The sequence below is a fragment of the Scardinius erythrophthalmus genome (assembly GCF_964197995.2).
Source record: "Scardinius erythrophthalmus genome assembly, chromosome: 2".
Classification (NCBI taxonomy): domain Eukaryota; kingdom Metazoa; phylum Chordata; class Actinopteri; order Cypriniformes; family Leuciscidae; genus Scardinius; species Scardinius erythrophthalmus.
Window position 1 is genome coordinate 27,687,578 of NC_138222.1, and position 20,850 is coordinate 27,708,427.

Sequence of the window (20,850 nt, forward strand, 5' to 3'; positions counted from 1 at the left end):
ACGGCAATGAATTATCTATAGAGAGGAATGATTATATAAACAATGACATCATTCTTGTATCATCCCATTTGTATTGACTCCGGCCTCAACATTCAAGCAATCAAGCGTTTCGCCGTATATTGCAATGCATTAAAATAATGTGCTTGGGAAGCCATTTACACGAAGGGTGATAATGGGTTTGGGTTTTGCCCTATGCGGGTCTCTTCAGTGTACTTGCATCCAGTTAAACCATCTTTCAAGAGCAGCAGAAACATCATTTTCCTCTATAAAAAGCATTCCGCTTTGTTACGTTTACCATGGATCCATCACCTTTCGGCCCTGCGTTTTTTTTTTTTTTTTTTTTTTTTACATTTATTCATTGATTTTTTTAGAAAAAGCATAGAAAATAAGTCATAAGTATATGAAACAAATTCTTAGGTCCAATGCCATACAAAAATGTATGAATTAACTCTGAAGTCATTTTTAAATATTTGTTCATATTATAATTATTTAGTGTAACTTGGATTGATATTTTAGTAGCTCACTAATAATTTCCTTATGTTTATTTCCTTGTTTTATATATTTTGCTAAAGAGGAAAAAAAACATGTTTTACAACTGTTGTAAAACTTTGTTAATCCTTTGCATTTGGTCTTCCAAGCGAATTCCTTGAACAGATTGGAAGAAAAAATGTATACAAGGCGCCGTAATACCGTTAATAACTCTGCGCACGCTGTATAAAACACCATTTAAGAAGATGCTGGAGTAATAGAAGGGAAATGTCTACTTTCTCCAAAACAATACATCCCCTAAAATTCCCATGCGCCTACTCTGATGCATCAACATGCAATACCTGCATGCATTGAAATAAATCCATCTTTCCATCCTTCAGTGTCCTCTGCTTGATAACAACTACTGATTTAATGTTACATGTTGCTTTAGATGTTGCTCAGGACCTCTGCAGATGACAAATAACGAGGCATCACAAAACTAATGAACCTTTTGTCTATTCAAGCTATACGTTTTTCACAGACACGGGCCTAATATGTTCACCATTATGTATTTAGGCTGATTAATAGGTTACATGACTTGTGTGAACTCTGCACTTGTATCTATTTCTTTTAAAGTCTAATGACTGTACAGAGGAGAGATTGAGTAATAACATCAAGCTTTCTAAGACCCTCCATAAAAATAGACTGATTAGAGCCTCACGATATTCAAGTAAACATATTAGCTAATATTCATAGAACTCATATGCTAATATTCTTTACATTTTTTTTAAAAATACTAAAAAGACCATCCAAAATGAAACCTAAAAAAGGTGCTTATATATGTAAGCTGGGGCTAGTTTCGACTGATGGAAGATTAAAGGCCCGTTCACACCAAGAACTATAACTATAAAGATTAGCGTCCACACCAACGCACGCTATATTTTGGCGACTGCCGCTTTAAATGCCTGAGCTCTTTAAAGCAGGATGGATTCTGATTGGCTGTCAATGTTTTTATCGTTCATCAGCTGGAAAAAATCGTTCTGAAAGTGATTCCAATGATATCGTTTCTCTGTTATAGTTGTGGTGTGGACTCTGCTATTCTTTTATATTAAGAATTATTTATAGAACTGTGTCTTTTTCGTTATAGTTATCCTCGGTTTGAATGGGCCTTAACTGTTCGGTTTTGGAACTGCAACCTAATACATCCCCTAATACGATAGATGCGTTTCATCTACACATATCATATATCCAGCATATACAAGTCCTGACTACAGTAACAGTCAAATTCATTTGGCTCTGTTTAGTTAAAACACCCTGGATGCGCTAAAAGAGTGCCCATTTCTCCCAAGCGGGAATGTGCAGAAATCGGCTTACATGGACTTTCTTTTGAATAAGAGCGTTATGAGACTAAATTAGCATGTGCATATAGGCCAGCTGGCCCTCTTTGGGGTGGGACTATATGGCTGACTCCATGTTCTCGCTCCAGGCGTGGTCATCTAGGTTGTAAATGAACTTGGTGCGGTTGGAAGGGTTCTGTGCAATGTCCTTGCCCAGGTTGTCCAGGGTGAGGTTGGAGGCGAACAGCTGGCTTGGGGTCAGGTATTCCTCACTGTTCTTTATGTACTTGGAGTAGTTCTGACGCAGACACTGCCAGGTGATGGTGTAGAGAATGAAGGCGCTGGATTTGAGAACGATGGCGATGCTGACGTAAAGGTAGCGGTAGGTGATGTTGTCGTAAAGCATGCAGGCTCCTTTAATGCCGCACACAGAGCTCCACAGTAGGCAGGTGGAGTCAATCCCAATGCCAAAGATCAGAGGTGGAGGAATGAAACCTGGGACATACAACACAGAGGTCAGTATAATTGTACAGTGCTTGTTTTTAAATGTAAAAATAAGATTTTTCATTCCTTTATATATGAATTTGCCTTTAATTGCTTCACAAATTTGTTATTTAAAGGTCCCGTTCTTCGTGATCCCATGTTTCAAACTTTAGTTAGTGTGTAATGTTGTTGTTAGAGTATAAATAATATCTGTAAAATTATAAAGCTCAAAGTTCAATGCCAAGCGAGATATTTTATTTAACAGAAGTCGACTACATCGAACGGCCCGTTTGGACTACACCCCTCTACTTCCTTCTTTAATGACGTCACCAGAACCGTTTTTTGACTAACCTCCGCCCACAGGAATGCTCCCTCAACTCTACCGAAATTCGTTTATGTACTTGCGCACTTCTAATAACTTACTGTGTTTACTCAGCTCTTACGGTGATTTTCTGACTTAAAACTGACGCTTCATCTTTTGTGTGATACAATAAACTTTATTAAACTCATCAGTATATGTTTGATCATCATTCAGACAGCAGACTTGTAGGCTATTAATAAATAATGGATACATACAAGCAGATGACAAATACGTTATAATAACCGTAATTAAACTACTAAACTATACCTGTTTCATCTCTATACAGCACTCTGACTCTGTAGGCATTATTGTCCGACTCGAAATGAACGCCGTTACTGAGAGTTTCTGATATTATCATCATTCTGTGAGATGAAATTGTCCTGATAGACTGAGCGCGAGCTCATGAAGCTCCGCCCCCTGGGTCGTCAAGCAGCAGCTCATTTGCATTTAAAGGGCACACACTAAAACAGCGCGTTTTTCTGAGCCCCAAAAAATGACAATTTAAACATGCTGTAAAAAATGATCTGTTGGGTATTTTGAGCTGAAACTTCACATACACACTCTGGGGACATCAGAGACTTATTTTACATCTTGTGAAAACGGGCATAATACGGGACCTTTAATTGCTTCACAAATTTGTTATTTAAAGATTACATTTACGCATTTGGCCGAGGGTTTTATCCAAAGAGACTTGCACAGTACATTGCATTCGTTGTGCACATTTACATTTTATCAGTTCTTGTTATGATCTACCCTATAAAAGTGTTTTTCTTTTTGAAATAAATTCTTTTATTCCGTAAGGATGCATTAAATTGATCAAAAGGGACTAAAGACATTTATAACGTTACAAAAGATTTCTGTTTCAAATCAATTTGATAAGATCTATCAAAGAATCCTGAAAAATGTGTCCGGTTTCCACATAAATATTAAGTAGCACAACATTGATAATCAGAAATGTTTCTTGAGCAGCAAATCAGAATATTAGAATGATTTCTGAAGGATCAAGACTGGAGTAATGATGCTGAAAATTCAGCTTTGACATCACAGGAGTATATTACATTTTAAAATGCATTACAATAGAAAATAGTTACTACTTTCACAATATTACTATTTTAACTGTATTTTTGATTGAATAAATGCTGCCTTTGTGAGCATAAGAGACTTCTTACTGACCCCAAACTTTTACAAGGTAATGTTATTTAAGCTAATTGATATAAACCAAACCAAGATAAAGATATGGATGCATGTTTAAAATACTTGGACAAATTGTTATGCAAATATCTTACCTAGCAGCCGGAGCAACAGGAAAAGAACTCCAAGGGCGTAAGACTTCAGCTCTGGGCTCACAGTTCTACAGACACCAATGACTTATAGCTTAGTACTAGTTCATTATGATGTGCAGATGACAACCAGACTGATTAAGACTCACGAAACCTTAAATTTACTGGTGTCAGCAGCATTACCTGATCAGGATGATGACGGATGGAGTCTGGGCCATGGCTCCGATCATGCTGCAGACGCACACGACTGCTAGGAACGTGAGGAAGGCCTGTTGACAGCCCGGGCTGGAGCACTTCCCCGGCGTGGCTGTCCCGGGTCCGTCGCCTTGGGCGATGCACTTACAGCCTGTCAGATTCTGAGAGAGGGAGGGAGGGAGGAGAGCAGAGCTGAGTGCATATTTCATGATGGATCTTAAGTGCTGCTCTGGGGATTTCAAGCGACCATCCAGAGGAAAAAAGAACTGAATATTTGAGAAAAAGGGGACTGATGTATCTAAAAGAGGGAGGAAAAATGAGCATTCCCAAAAGAACTCTTGCTACTTATGACTTTAGGAAGCATTTAAGCAGATGTGTGCTGGAGTCTATTGATCTGTCTGAATTGGGGAGTGTGTGTATGAACGAGACTCACTCCTCGGGTGCAGCCGGCCAGGCAGGCGGAGAGGTAGGTGATGCCGTTGGAGCCGCAGATGGGGCTTAGAGAAGACGTGTAACAATTACAGCCCGACAGACATGCGGCCTCCGTCCGCTCCCATGAGCCTAGACTCCTAAATGGAGAGAATAATTACGAGAAGAGTAAGAATGACAAATTCACAATTTATAAACATGATCCTCTGTAAAATTAATGCTACAAGCACAAAAGTCTTTATACTCTAAGTGACTGTATTTATTGCCAATTGTTGTGGACCATTAAAAATTTGTGAGGCTTTTATGTTGTAGCGCTCCACTCACTCGTTGCCATAGGCAACAGTCACCCCAGCGACTGGGCCCGTATCACAGCCAAGGAAAAGGAAGGAGACGTAGCAGGCCGTAGAGATGATATTGACTAGCATGGCCAGGCGAATAGCCCCCAATGCACACAGATCCAACTTTTTCACCAGGAGGCCGCCTAGGAAAATGCCCAGACAAGCACAGGGGATTGCTGTCATACCTGTACACACAAGCAAAAAAAAAATTAAATAACAATTGACAAGCAGCTTTCAGTTACTTGCAGTGATTTTATTTGAAACTGTGTTTTATGACTTGGATGTTTTTGTGGACTTGCCTACCTAGGAGCTGATTGGCGGAGGACGTTGAGAGGTTGAACTGCTGTTCGAGATATTTCCCTAGGAAGGCGGCGAATCCAGCCACCACACCGATTTCCATACAGGCAGCGAGAATGACACAGGTGAACACCGGATTGGACAGCAGATGCTTAGTCACCTTAGGGATAACTGAGACGACATTACACTGATATTAAATGGATGATTTCATATCAATGGATAAAGATGTAGCTGAAGAGAATGTTTGATGTCAAGGATCCGCAAATATGATGCCCCTCCCCATCCTCTTACTAAAATGTAAAGACAGCTGTTTATTTTTATATGTAAATATCCATTTATACTGTGTAAGAAAAATATTAAAATATAAAAAATTAAATAATTCTTTTATATTGCAATTAAAGCCAAAAGTAATGATTAAGATATGTAAAGTTGAACTATTAATAAATTATTTGTATTGTGTAATTATTTATTTCACATACTGTACTTTTGCAAGGCACTGTGTGTGTGTGTGTGTGTGTGTGTGTGTGTGTGTGTGTGTGTGTGTGTGTGTGTGTGTGTGTGTGTGTGTGTGTGTGTGTGTATACAGTGCCTTGTGAAAGTATGTAAAAAAAATAATTGAAAGCAGCTTAGCAAGGTTGCAACATAGGAATATATGGGCCATTCCACCGAATGGGTGACATTTGCTTGTTGTAACTCTTAAAAATTAAACTTAATTTTTTGTTTTTTTTTCAACACTGAATCTAATACTCAAATATTTACCTATTCAAAATGTGTATTGGTCAATCTCAGGCAACTTTATTTAATTTTTTACAAGGTTTCTAAGCAGAAGATGGATGCATGTTTTCACAGTCCTGTTACCGAAACTCATGTGACATTTAAAAAGCATGTTTAAAAGCATGTCAATTATTCCTTTGTTTTCCCCACAAGAAAGTGTTTATTCTAAAGATATTGTTGGTTATATGTTCAAATAACTGATATTTGTGACAAAAAAATCACTATTAAGGCAAAGTGTATTTTAATAAAAAACACAAAGCCATTTTTTCATTTTAAAGAAGACCGAAGCCTCAAGTTTATACATTTCTTTTTTATAATTTAATTTATTAAACAATTGTATAAATGATGGACCAAACAAAACTGATAAAAAAGTGGTTTAACTTTATTTTTTTAGAAAATAAATAAATAATAGTAACAGGACTGAACACTTGGTAACAGGAATGAACTATTTCATAACAGGAATGAGGAACAGGTAACAGGAATGAGTGTCCATATGTGTGTGCACGAGAGAGAGTGTACATGACTGTGTGTGCATAAGATTTCTATGTTGAAGTGATGTACTATATGCTAGTAGTACTTCACAGCAAAGGAGATGGAAAGAGAAATAATATTTACAGTATTAAATCAACAAAACAGAGGACTCTACTCACTCCTGTTACGTTAACTCACTCCTGTTATTTTTTCATATAAGTAACAGGACTGAAAGTAACAGGATTGAGTTTTTAAGCAAAAAGTTATCAAATACATGACATATGGCCACATAGCATACATGCTAATAGCATGAGGACACTGAGCAAATTCTAGTAACTTAACAAATGTTAATATCTTTAAAATAAACAAATACATTCTAAGAAATTATTTAGGTAACAGGATAGTATGTTGAGATTGACCCTCTCAGTCATAGTTACAATTTCATCAAATATACAGAAATTAAAATAAGAGGACTAACTTATGGTCTTCCCATTGCCTTTAGAAGATCAAGATGATGCAACTTCCTGTTGAAAATGTGTCTTGTGGAATATTCCAAGTTTTTCAGAGGGGGGAATGTGTTAGGGTAACAGGACTGAGTGAAAACCCGGGGACATGACTAAAATGTGTATTTTATCTAAAATATTAGATAAAATATTTTTTTCTCATAAAAACAAACAAACATTTTAAATACATTGGATATAAAGTCACACAACAATCCCCAAAACTTAAGATTTCTGAAGGATTTTAATCATTATATTTCATGGCAAAGTTTAGAGACAGAGAGTGGGGACATGCAGAAAATGCTATTTTTTGTGTTCTATGTAGTTTTTATTAATGTTTTTAATTATAAATTTTATAATTTGTAGTTAGCTTAATATGCAAGACATTTTGCTTAATAATAAAATGTATTTTAGAGTTATTTTCATGCAATTTTTTACATATGATGTTCTGGGGACATAAATGTCACCCATTCGGTGGAATGGCTCATATACTGTATATTTTAAATGTTTAATTCAATTTACAATTCAGCTTCATTTGAGTTAATATGAGCTTTTCACAACAGAAAAAAATTCAAATCAGCTTTATGTTTAATAGCCTAAAGAAATGTAATTCCCTTATAATTGCCTTGCGAATAATTTCTAGCCATTCTTTAGAAAGCAGACTAAAACAGTAGGAATATAACATTTGGTTGTGCTAAAAAATATTGTTACACATATTAATATCTTGAGTTAACATGCTAAGTTTAACATATACTTTTATAAAAAAAATTTTTTTTTCTTCAGCATCCTCCAGCATGAATTTAGGCTTTTATTCACATGTAAACATTGATCAGCAGACATAAACAAAAGCTCAAACGTGCAGTGTAACACAAGAATGAACCTCATTGGTTCTTGAGGAAGCTCAAACGTGCGTAACACAAGAATGAACCTCATTGGTTCTTGAGGAAGCTTAAACATGCGTAACATGAGAATGAACCTCATTGGTTCTTGAGGAAGCTCAAACATGCGTAACACGAGAATGAACCTCATTGGTTCTTGTGGAAGCTCAAACATGCGTAACACGAGAATGAACCTCATTGGTTCTTGTGGAAGCTCAAACATGCGTAACACGAGAATGAACCTCATTGGTTCTTGTGGAAGCTCAAACGTGCGTAACACAAGAATGAACCTCATTGGTTCTTGAGGAAGCTCAAACATGCGTAACACGAGAATGAACCTCATTGGTTCTTGAGGAAGCTCAAACATGCGTAACACGAGAATGAACCTCATTGGTTCTTGTGGAAGCTTAAACATGCGTAACACGAGAATGAACCTCATTGGTTCTTGTGGAAGCTCAAACATGCGTAACACGAGAATGAACCTCATTGGTTCTTGTGGAAGCTCAAACGTGCGTAACACGAGAATGAACCTCATTGGTTCTTGAGGAAGCTTAAACATGCGTAACACAAGAATGAACCTCATTGGTTCTTGAGGAAGCTTAAACATGCGTAACACGAGAATGAACCTCATTGGTTCTTGTGGAAGCTCAAACGAGTGTAACACAAGAATGAACCTCATTGGTTCTTGATGAAGCTCAAACGTGCGTAACACGAGAATGAACCTCATTGGTTCTTGTGGAAGCTCAAACGTGCGTAACACAAGAATGAACCTCATTGGTTCTTGAGGAAGCTCAAACGTGCGTAACACAAGAATGAACCTCATTGGTTCTTGAGGAAGCTTAAACATGCGTAACACGAGAATGAACCTCATTGGTTCTTGTGGAAGCTCAAACGAGTGTAACACAAGAATGAACCTCATTGGTTCTTGATGAAGCTCAAACGTGCGTAACACGAGAATGAACCTCATTGGTTCTTGTGGAAGCTCAAACGTGCGTAACACAAGAATGAACCTCATTGGTTCTTGAGGAAGCTTAAACATGCGTAACACAAGAATGAACCTCATTGGTTCTTGAGGAAGCTTAAACATGCGTAACACGAGAATGAACCTCATTGGTTCTTGAGGAAGCTCAAACGAGTGTAACACAAGAATGAACCTCATTGGTTCTTGAGGAAGCTCAAACGAGTGTAACACAAGAATGAACCTCATTGGTTCTTGAGGAAGCTCAAACGTGCGTAACACAAGAATGAACCTCATTGGTTCTTGAGGAAGCTTAAACATGCGTAACACAAGAATGAACCTCATTGGTTCTTGAGGAAGCTTAAACATGCGTAACACGAGAATGAACCTCATTGGTTCTTGAGGAAGCTCAAACGAGTGTAACACAAGAATGAACCTCATTGGTTCTTGAGGAAGCTCAAACGAGTGTAACACAAGAATGAACCTCATTGGTTCTTGAGGAAGCTCAAACGTGCGTAATATGAAAATGAACCTCATTGGTTCTCGCTCGTCAAGCGAACATGCTTGAGTTTCGTTTACCACAACTGATGTGTGAGTCGATGAATGTTTATATGTGAATAAAAGCCGGAATTCAATCTGTTCATCATGTAAAGTGATCATGTCTCTTCAGAAAATTTGGACTAAACCACTCTATTCATATGTATTAGTTTTACGATCTCTTTATGAACTTTTTGAAGCATCAAAGTGTTAGTTGTGTATTGGAGGGACAGAAAGCTCATCATAAGGATCTTCATTTGTATTTTAAAGATGAGCGAAAGTCTTACGGGGTTGGAACAACACGAGGGTGAGTAATTAATCAGAATTTTCATTTTTGGGTGAACTATCCCTCTAACAGCATTTTGAGAGATGAGTCTTGTTCTCTACTCTGAAATGAAATCTAAAACTACTACAAGTAATGAACACTGACAAATCAAGCTCTGTGTGTTTAGACAGTCTTTCTCTTTGCCCTCTGTCTCACCCTGCAGGTGCTGGCAGCAGGTTAGGCCAGTGCTGATCTCCGGGTCATCTGAGGTTTTGACTCCTTCGTACTCCTGCACCAGCTCAGCAGGCAGCATGGCCTGTTCGCTCTCACCCCCCGGGCCCTCCCCAGGCTCGTTCAGTGACTGCGGGAACCCGAACATGAAAAACGAGGAGAGGAAGAGGAAAAGGCCACATATGATAAAGCCGCCCCACCAGGCACCGATCCAGCGTGGATCGTCAGGAGTGATGTCCAGCGTGGCTGTTAGGAGTGAACAGAGATCTGATGAGATATTACTGAGACACAGTTTCATTCATAATTCTTAACAGATGCTTTTATCCAAAGCCATTAACAAATAAGGAAAACATTTAAATAAAGGGATTGATTGTTGATGCCGATACTCACATGTGTCAATGAAGACTGCATCAACATAAACTTTGGTGCACAGAGAGCCAAGAATAAAACCACAGGCTGGTCCAAAGACCAGTGTAGAGAATAAGATACCTGTAATGCAATACAACACACAAAATAGTCAAAATAGTTACGTGGGAAAATTATATTCATTCATGCAGAGTTTTGGCCAGATTGTTGTCAATTCACTTAAAGGCACAGTATGTAAGGTTTTTGGATTAAAATATCCAAAACCACTAAAACAATATTAAATATTTTGTTGACTTGTGTACTTACATTATCCCAAATGTTTCCAACAATGTTTAAGTCCAGAGAAACCAGCTATTTTTAACCAGTGTAATGGCCCGTGTCATTGCGTTGCCTGTCAATGACGTCATATCTGCATTACCCTCAATAGTTTTACTTCAGTAGAAGCCATGGAAACACGCTTTAATATATTATGTGTTTTATTTGACGGGTAAGCAACTGTTTGGATACCTTTATCGACAGAAAACTAATCATTGTTATATAGTTCAACGGTTAGTCTTATTTTTTTAATCTCTTGTTTTCTCGCAAGTTACATGTTTGTATTAATGCTGCTCAGAGACAACACTCATTTTATTTGTATTAATATGATAATCTAATATCAATTTAGCTTAGTGCAGTGTGCAACAAGTGTCTCATCGAAGCTACTGAGTGAACGCACAGAGTCATAACTTTCAACTCACTCAAGCGTATTATAGAATGATTGTTTTGACCAAGTAAAACAGCGCTACGTTAACTTACCCCACAATTTAAAAAATTCCAAAAAAGTCACCTGTATGAGTAGATATGTAGCATTTGCGGCTGTTTTATTAGAATTAAATGAAATAATGTGAATTTAAGTCATCAACTGTAACTGTAACAAAGTTCAAGTTCAGCGAAGAAGGAGACAGGCGGTAAGCGTAACTTTAATCGTAAAATAAACATAAGAAACAAAACGAAAGGACAGTGGCCGACAGCGGCATATAAGCATAATAAAACAACAAAGTAAAATGTCCTTGGCTCTCGGCCCCGCCCTGCTTCACACCACAGTGATGATAATAAAACTTTATCACATTAGCTCATCCATGAACATGATTTCTGCCTTGAATCCCGTCGGATTTCCTTTGGCTGTGGAAGTGAAGATGACAACTCGATGATTCCACACTCATTCACGGCGTCATCAAGCTACGCCTTTATTATTGTTTTAATTAAGCTACTTTTAGCGGCGAAACTTACATACTGTGCCTTTAAATTAAGTTAATTTAAATCTTTCACATGTTATTAAGGCGGCATTTGCGCTAATTATCTAGATGCTTATGTAAATAGCATCTTTTTAGGGCAAAGTTTAAGAGTTTATTATTATTATTATTATTATTATTGCAGAAGGGGAATTATAACGTACAGTTGCAATCAAAATTATTCAACCCCCTTGAACTGGAAGGTATTTTGCTGCAGAGAACAACATTTCATGAAAACAATTCAACAAAGGCATTAGTAAACTATTATAGAAAGTTTATCAATACACATTTGAGTGATTCTGAGAACATAAAGTTGGTGAAAAATGAGAAAAATCGAATTGACTCTAAACATTAGTTTTCAAAATTATTCAACCCCCAAAAGTCAAATTTTGTGTAGAATCTTTTATTCTTTATAACCTCCCATAAATGCTGCCTGTAAGTGTTAAAAGCTTCTGTCACCTCTCTACTTCAATCTTGGACCATCCCTTGCTTGAAAAAGCTTCCAGATCACTGATAATCTTTGGTTTTTACATTACCACTGCTTTCTTCAAATTCCACCAAATGTTTTCAATGAGATCTAAATCTGAAGACTGAACAGTCCTCTCAAGAACATTCCACGACTGATCCCTGAACCAATCTTAAGTAGATTTGGGTGTATACTTTGGGATGGCTGTCCTGCAGGAAAGTCCATTGATCATCAAGCTTCAATCTCTGCATCGAAGGAATCAACATCTTTGCTAAAAGGGCTTGATACTTCAAAGAGTTCATTATGTCCTTCATACAGTCAAGATTTGAACTTCCTGCAACAGCAAAGCACCTCCATAACTATACTGGACCACAGCCATGTTTGGCCATTGAGATGGTGGTGTTCTGCTCATAAGCTTTGCCTTTTTTGCTCCAGACATACCACTGATCCATAGGTCCAAAAAGTTCCAGTTTGGTCATATCACTCCATATCCACATTCTTCCAGAACTCCACAGGTCTATCCAAATGAATTTTAGCATATTCAAGCCTGTCTTTTATGTTTTTCTTGGTCAAGAGTGGCATTCGGCAAGATGTCCCAACATTAAGGCCATGCTTGTCTAGTGTTCTTCTTATTCTTTGCATTGCAAATGTTTTTTTCCTCCTTTCATCAGGTCATCTTGCAGGTCTTTGGCAGTAAATTGAGGGTTTTTCTCGGTTGCTCTGATCAAAAATTGTATTCCCCTTGATGATATTGTGCTTTTTATCTCAAAACCCTTAAAGGTTTTCTGGTACAACAAATGTTAAACTTATGAATAAGGCTGCCAGTTGTGTCTCTTGGAATGTTTAGTGTTTTGGAAATCTTCTTGTAGCCATAGACTTTCTAATGTAATACAACATTTTGTTCTCTGTAGCTTTTGTGAGAGCTTTTTTGACTTGGCCATATTTGCTAATCCACTTTAGCACATGGATTAGCTAAATGTATGTATGTGTAACAGCACAAGCTAATTCAGTTTTGTTATAGAGTTTCCAAATGCTTAATTGTGTTTTAACACAACTTTGTACCATACTGTACAAATAAGTGACTTAAAAACAGCCATGACAATAATTGACATAGCTGTATTACAAAAAAATGCTATTACCCAAAAGCATTACATTATATATTGACATTATCACTTTAGTTTGCCACTAAACTCTTACAGATGCAATTTTTTAAAAACTTTGTATCATTAGAAAAGCTTACAGTTTTTTAAGTAAATTATTACAGTCTCCGTGGGGTTGAATCATTTTGATTGCAACTTTATTCCCTTCTGAGACACAACATCAAGTAGCCCAAAGTAAAGAAGCTATTTCCTTTAATGATTGTGTACATTAAAAAAAAATAATCTAAAGCTCTCATTGCTATAACTGGCACCTGATGAGTTTGTGATAAAGCTGATGAGCACAAACATTTCTGTGTTGATTATTGTATATTATAGGAATACTAAAAGGGGGGTAGCCAGCATATAGATTATGCATGCGTTAGTAAATGTTGTACTATCAGCTGTTTTACCATTCAGCGGGTAATTATCTGTCCAGACACAGCATAAGCATGATCAGAGAACACTATAAATGAACACGTAACAGATAATGTACAGTCAGACGCAGCTGAAGGGGTGATCGTGTATTGTCCTGAAGGGGTTTATTTTAAAGTAATGACTGACTGACTGTACATTATCCTGTGCATTATACGGCTATACACAAAATAAATAAATAAATAAATACACTACCATTCCAACGTTTGGGTTTGGTAATATTTTTAAATGTTTTTGAAATAAGTCTCTTATGTTCACCAAGGCTGTATTTATTTTATTTGATCAAAAATTCAGTAAAAACAGGGGATTTTCCCATTTAAAATATATATTTTATATATGAAGACTTCAGATGCAAAAGCCTCTAAGTGCCATCTGAAATTTTCTTCCAAAATTAGCATTTTTATCAAGCTCGTATATTTAAGTTCAGTAATTTCACTTCAATGACAATTAATAGGCAATTTTCATTGCCATTAAAGTGAAATAACTGAACATAAACATATAAGCTTGATAAAAATGATCATTCTAGAAGAAAATTTTAGATGGCACTTAGAGGCTTTTGCATCTGAAGTCTTGATATATATATATTTTAATGAAATTTATTTCTGTGATGACACAGCTGAATAAAACCTACACGGACATGAAAAATTGGTTTGAGTTGAAGTTCAAATGCATGATAATGTTCTGTTTATTATAAGCACGCACTACGGTTATGTTGTCTACCGCGTTAAATGCTTGAGCTCCTTAAATTCTGGTGGATTCTAATTGGCTGTCTATGTTTTCATCAATCATCACCTGGAAAACAAGAGTGAGTCCAACGATATCTTTCTGTTCTGAGAGTGATTCCAACTATATCTTTCCTATGTGACGTTATCGTTATAGTTGTGGCGTGGACTTCCCTAGTCACAAAGAATTAGAATGGTTATTAAAACGTTATAGTTATTAGTTATCATCCTTGGTGTGAACAGGCCTTTACTATGGAAAGAGTGAACCTCATCTCATTGCTGTAAAGGGGCAGAAGGGTCTGTGTAACATGAACTTCAAAGTTGTATTGCTCTGGATCTTTAAAAAGTGTTTTAGTTCTATCCATTAGTCTGGATGAAATTGATCAAGCATGTTAGTCCTAATGTTACCACTATGTAATCCTAGATCAGTGCTCTTACTCTAGGATTCTGTATGAATACAAACGCTGGATAATTCACTTTAAACAGATAGGCCTTTCTGCTTGTGCCTTTGTGAAAGATGCCAAATGCATTTCTGTTAACCAAAGCCTCTGTGATCAAACAGCTAAATGACTGATTCCATTATGCCCACCAGCAATGACTGTCTCCAAAGAGGATGTTTATGGCTGTGCTAGTTTACACACTATGCTTCAATAAGAGACGGGTCCAGTTTTAAAGGTTACAAAGGATTAAAACACGCAAGAGTGAGAGAGAAAGAAGCTTGCTGGGGTTGCACAGACATTAATGCTCATAGACAGTCAAGTCAGCTCAATGCAAAGACGTCAAACACCCTGCAGAGAAGGAGACACAGCAGAAATGATGTGAAACGCACACACACAAACCCACAGACATTCACATCCAGACCTTGAATTACCTGTGGAAAGCTACTCAATTACAATAGTCAGTTCCCATGCTATAGGGTTATATTTTGAGTCTGGGGTTGATGATCTAGCCTTTATTTGTATCAAATATATGGAGAATCATCGTCGTAGTGCGAGAGAATGAGAGTGAGAAGAATAGAGAGAGAGAGTGAGAAGAATAGTGAGAAAGAGTGAGCTGCCTGAGGGATGACAGAGCAGCCAGCACACATTAGCTTTACCGCAGAAATAACAGGCACTGAAGGCCATCATTGCTTCTTGTTTACACCCTGAAAACATAGCAACAGGAGATTAAGACAATGGTGCACCACTCTAAACCAATGGGTTTAAGCTCAATTCTTGGAAATTTCCCAAGTGAGTTCACCCCAAACCTAAACCAGCCACACACTATAACTATGCGTTTGTGTACGTTCATAGTACAAAAGCTTTCTGCTAGGGAGTCCTCCAGGAAGCGGTAAAGAGCTGATGTGCTAAGCATACAACATTTTGTGGCTTATAAATCATTAATAATGATAAGTGCTGTTATTGTTTCAACGCGGGATATTGACGGTAGTGCTACATGATATGCCCTAAAATAAAAACAACACTCTGTAGTGTTTCTTTAGTGCCTGACCAGCACGTTTTACCAGGAGTTCAAGAAGTGCCATTTGAGAACATTTTAAAGACAGTATTTGTCTTTAACTTAAGTAAGGTAGTTGTTAAGTTTAAGTATTGGGTAGGATTAGGGAATGTATAGAATATGGTCATGAAGAATAAGGAAGTTTTATGTGCTTTATAATATGTACTAATAAATAGCCAATATCATTGTAATATGCATGTTGATAAGAAATGAGTAAATAGTGAGAATTGGACCCTAAACTAAAGTGTTACCTAATGTTCAATGTTAGTTATTATGAACCAACAATGAATAATACTTTTACATTTATTGATAACATTTTTACAAAAAGGTTCCATTTGTTAACTTTAGTAAACTACATTAGTTAACATGAACTAACAATGAAAACTACTTCTAAAGCATTTATTAATCTTATTTAATGTCAATTTCATCATTTACTAATACATTATTAAAATCAAACATAGTATCTGACAATAAACAGTTTTTGAACAATTTTGATTAACTAAATGAATACTAAATACTGTGACAAAAGAATTGCGCATTTTTAGCTAATGTTTGTTAATGCATTGACTGATCTTATTGCAAAGTGTTACCCATTACCCAAAACTGAACCAATTATAATAATAATAATCATTTTTTACTTTGTAATTTTACTTTTTAAATCCTAAACTGAATCAAAAGTTAAAATAATAATAATACTAATTTAATTACAATAATAATTATGAATCATTTGATTATTTTAATAAAGGTTTTTAACACTAGGTTTAATAAAGTAAAATCAAATTCACCAGGTACCCTAAAATTTCTACTACTATTCTGTTTCATTGTTAAGGAAAGAGAACAAAATAATGTGTATGTATAATGTGTGCATGTTTCATATGTTTGTATATGAATATAAATATGTGCTACTGTTTGTCACCCACAATATCTCTGATTAAGGGGCACTGAAGCCTTACTGATGGGGCTGGAGGGGGCACATAACACAGTAATGGTTGTGTAGATCACTCTCACCAATATAAAGGGAGGAGTCTTCACGCCTGACATGATCATCGATGTAAGACACGCCCAGCGGCTGCAGGGGCGTCGCTCCAACCCCCAGAAGCATTTGAGCTCCGATCAGCAGCAGGTACATCATGTTGGTATTGGTTCTATTCCCACAGAAATAACTTGGATCAGAGAGCCCACCCCGACTGCTGTTGGAGCACACGTCTTTTCCCTGTCCCACAGGACGTGGCTCTCCAGACTGATATTCATACTGGTGGGTCAAGAACTCAGGCAGTGCTGACAGTAACGCTCCCAGTGCCATCACGATGCCCCCACAACCAATCAGCCGAGGCCGATGGGCCCTGGCCCCAAAGTAGCTGACGAATAAGATGAGGGCAAGGTTGCCAATCTCAAAGCTGCTGGCGATCACACCCACGTCAGCGCTCTGCAAGTTGAAACGTCGCTCTAGTGTGGTGAGGACACTGACCTAAAATATAAAGAAAAAATATACTGTTACAAAGCTGTGAGACAATGAGCAATGACCACGTGCCATATTCACACCCATCATATGTTGTTTATGCTTTCGTGGCTTGGAGATCTTAAAGGGGGGGTGAAATGCTATTTCATGCATACTGAGTTTTTTACACTGTTAAAGAGTTGGATTCCCATGCTAAACATGGACAAAGTTGCAAAAATTAAATTGTACGTTTGAAGGAGTATTTCTGTTCCAAAAATGCTCCTTCCGGTTTGTCACAAGTTTCGGAAAGTTTTTTTCGAGTATGGGCATGTGTGACGTCAGATGTAGCGGAATTTCCTTATACGGGTCCTAAGGGCACTTCTCCGGAAGTACGCGGGCGCGCGCGCAACCGTAGACCAGAGCGAGAGAGCGAAAGCAGTACGCCCATCAAAGCGCTATGCTCGGCTTTAGGGAAGTCAATGTCACCAAAGAAGTGGGTTTTTGGTTGCCAGGGCAAGACAACCCTGCACAGATTCCCAAAGAACCCAGCCTTAAGGGACCAGTGGATGGAGTTTGTTTTTTCAGAGCATCAACGGAGGTTGTGCAAGACTGTTTGTTCCCTGCATTTCGACGATGATTGTTTTATAAACAAAGCCCAGATCGACGGATTTGCAGATCGTCTAATGCGGATCGAGCAGTCACAATGATAAAGGTTTGCGGTCGTGGTTGGAACCGGGCGGTGAGTAAAACTGTTGAACAAATGTCTCTGTGTGTTATTAGCTCGGCGCGTTAGCACAGCTTTAGCTTTAGCTCCGCCCACACGGCCCGCCTTCAGCCGCTCGTTTTTTTCCGGAAAGACTCGGTACAGCCTATCTTTCTTTTATAAATATAATAAAACTAAAGACTTTTTGGAGATATGAAGGATGTAATACTACTCTATAGGTACTCAAGATTAACAGGAGATTGAGTGAAAATGAGCATTTCACCCCCCCTTTAAGCAATAGAATAGATTGATGAGATGAAAAACTCATTTACACAATATTGAAGGTGTAAATCAAATGTTCTGAGAGTTGAAAAAGCGATTTATACATGTGCCATTTAGGTCACAACATAACATAAATACCTTAGATAAAGCAAAAGGTAGGGCATATTTGCACTTACATACAAAAATCATCATCCTAGGAAAAATAATATATCAATCATATAACTTTACTCATCATCCTAGGAAAAATAATATATCAATCATATAACTTTACTCAAGAGCAGATGCATTCATGTAGTGACGTGACTGTGTGAATCTTTCTCTTGTGTTGAAAGCTAATTTTAACATTTATTCCTTTAAACTAACTATTGTCTATGTTTCAGTTACCAGTACTTGTTTTTTAATTAGTTGTAAGTAATCTAGTAGTGGCTAGTATTAATCCCATTAGTCACCAGTACTTTTAGATACATTCTCCTCTACTAGTCACTATCTCAATCCCCACTCACTATTGTCATTGGCAACATATTGCACTTTTTTTTCTGAGACACTAGTACTTATTCTGCTTGTTATAACATTTCTTATCTTGTGAGTTTACAAATCTTTTTTTATTTTTTTGCTTGTCATATGTAAAGACTGGAATCACTACTTTAGATCAGTTAAAAATGTTACATGTAATAACTGGTATCCATTTTAATAGTTATAAATAACTAAAGAATAACTACTAGTATCTAGTTACTAGTGCAACTAAAATAAGTACCAGCAACAACTGAAATGCATCTAGTAAATAGATGGAATCAAAAATAACCATTTTTTTTATTTTATTAATTTACTAAACAGGAATTAGTGCACATTAATAAACACTATACTGTAAATGCGCCGGAGTTAGCCAAATACATTTTTTCATCATCCTTGGAGATAAAGTTACAGAGTAAAAACAACCCTAAAAATAAAAAATTAAATTAAAATGACAAAATTATTAAACTTGTTTTTTAAGTATTTTGTTTTAAAATGATGTATTAATTTAGCATGTAAAAAACGATACGTTCTCATATTATGAGTAGGCCTAAATACGGAATTTCTATGAACTTAGTCGTAAAGGAATTACTATTTCATAAATGAGTAGGCTACTAGTAAACAGATAGGGCCTAGTCAATACTGGAATAGCATATATAGCATCTAATTAATAGCATATATTTAAAAGTTAATAGTTAAATTGATAAAAGTAGTCACTGTAAGATAACTTTTAGTACTACTAGCCTACAGTAACATAAAAATAGTATTAGCATAGCCAACTATTTTTTTTTTTTTTTTCAAGGGATAAACATCTTTCCATAGAAGGTCTGATCATTGTGACATATTTTTGTTTCCAACCATAAGTGCATCCGTGGCTCAAAGACAAAATAAGGTAATCGACCACTGGGCCACTCACTAGACTGATGATCATCTTCCATTATAGCGCCTCTAAATCATGTAGAAATAAAGCAGTCGCAGTACCGCACGCAAAACCCCAGCTATAGACTACCTCATGATGTGGTTTATTTATCTTGCTTTAGGGTAAAGGTAAGCGATGCGTACCGGACACCATTCAATGTCATCCACATACAGTGCGCACGTAGCCTAGTATGAGATGCCTGTGTTATCGGCTCGACTTACCAGATAGGCTCCTACAGTGCCCTGTGCCAACATTAAGGCACATTCTGATATGAGGAATATTTTGATGTTGGAGAAGCATGATGTCTTCTTCTGGCACGCGTCTGGCTCAGTGTCTGTCGTGCTTCCCTCAGCGTACATCCTCTGATGCGGACTGCAGCAAGCAGAAAGACAGGCTCGGACAGAAGGTGACCATTGAGGACGAGTGCAGATGGATCCTCAACAAGACGTGCACGGCTCCATTAATATCGCCTCCGGTTCCGGTCCGCTTTCAAATCGAGTCTTATGAAATGAATCTTGAGCGTTCTTAGTACTGTCACCTCAAAAACTGCGCACTCGCATCTGATCAGTTGATCTGAATGGTTCAAAGAAACCGACGGAAGACCAATGCAGCCTATTAATAACCATGAACATCAGCGACACGCGCGGAAACTGCGATATACAGTATTACGTGAGGCGGTTACAGTCAGTCCGCTGTTCTTCCGTGAGGAGGAGAGTTTGCCGGTGTGGAGGACTCAGCTCATGCGTGTCCCCATCTACACCACAGCCTGCACCAAATGATGACCTCTCTCTCCTTTTCATTTCTACTGGCTCTCTTTATTTCCTCCTCCCACAAACACTTCTATTAGGTATAGGTAGGTAGGTAGTTAGTTAGGTTGGTACTGTATAGATAGAAAGATAGATAGATAGATAGATAGATAGATAGATAGATAGATAGATAGATAGATAGATAGATAGATAGATAGATAGATAGATAGATAGATAGATAGATAGATAGATAGATAGATAGATAGATAGATAGATAGATAGATAGATAGATAGACCGACCTCAAGATGATGCATGAACAGATTTATTAATAATTTTATCAATAATAAAAGGGCTCAATCACGGAAAAAAAATAGATTTTTGTGTCAGACTTGTTTCTGAATTGTCAAAGTGAATTTTATTCCCAGACTAAAAATAACCCTCAATATGTGTCCCCTGAGAGCAATGTGCCAAATGTATGAGCTGCTGACCAAATGATCACACAGGCCTGTATTAAAGGTACTGTTCACCCCAAAATAAAACTTCTGTTATCATTTACTCA

The 20,850-nt window shown here is 37.2% G+C and overlaps 1 protein-coding gene across 1 annotated transcript; it reads right to left on the reverse strand.

Moving 5' to 3' along the window:
- Positions 1-348: 348 nt before the first annotated feature.
- Positions 349-20,224, reverse strand: slco3a1b (solute carrier organic anion transporter family member 3A1b). Its single transcript, XM_081350277.1, has 10 exons — positions 19,766-20,224; positions 16,701-17,160; positions 10,193-10,291; positions 9,788-10,048; positions 5,195-5,359; positions 4,878-5,076; positions 4,558-4,693; positions 4,113-4,285; positions 3,936-4,000; positions 349-2,300 (listed from the first exon to the last, which is right to left on the reverse strand). Exons 1-10 carry the CDS (start codon positions 19,901-19,903, stop codon positions 1,924-1,926), a joined length of 2,073 nt encoding a protein of 690 aa, XP_081206403.1. The 5' UTR covers positions 19,904-20,224; the 3' UTR covers positions 349-1,923.
- Between the last annotated feature and the right edge of the window lie 626 nt (positions 20,225-20,850).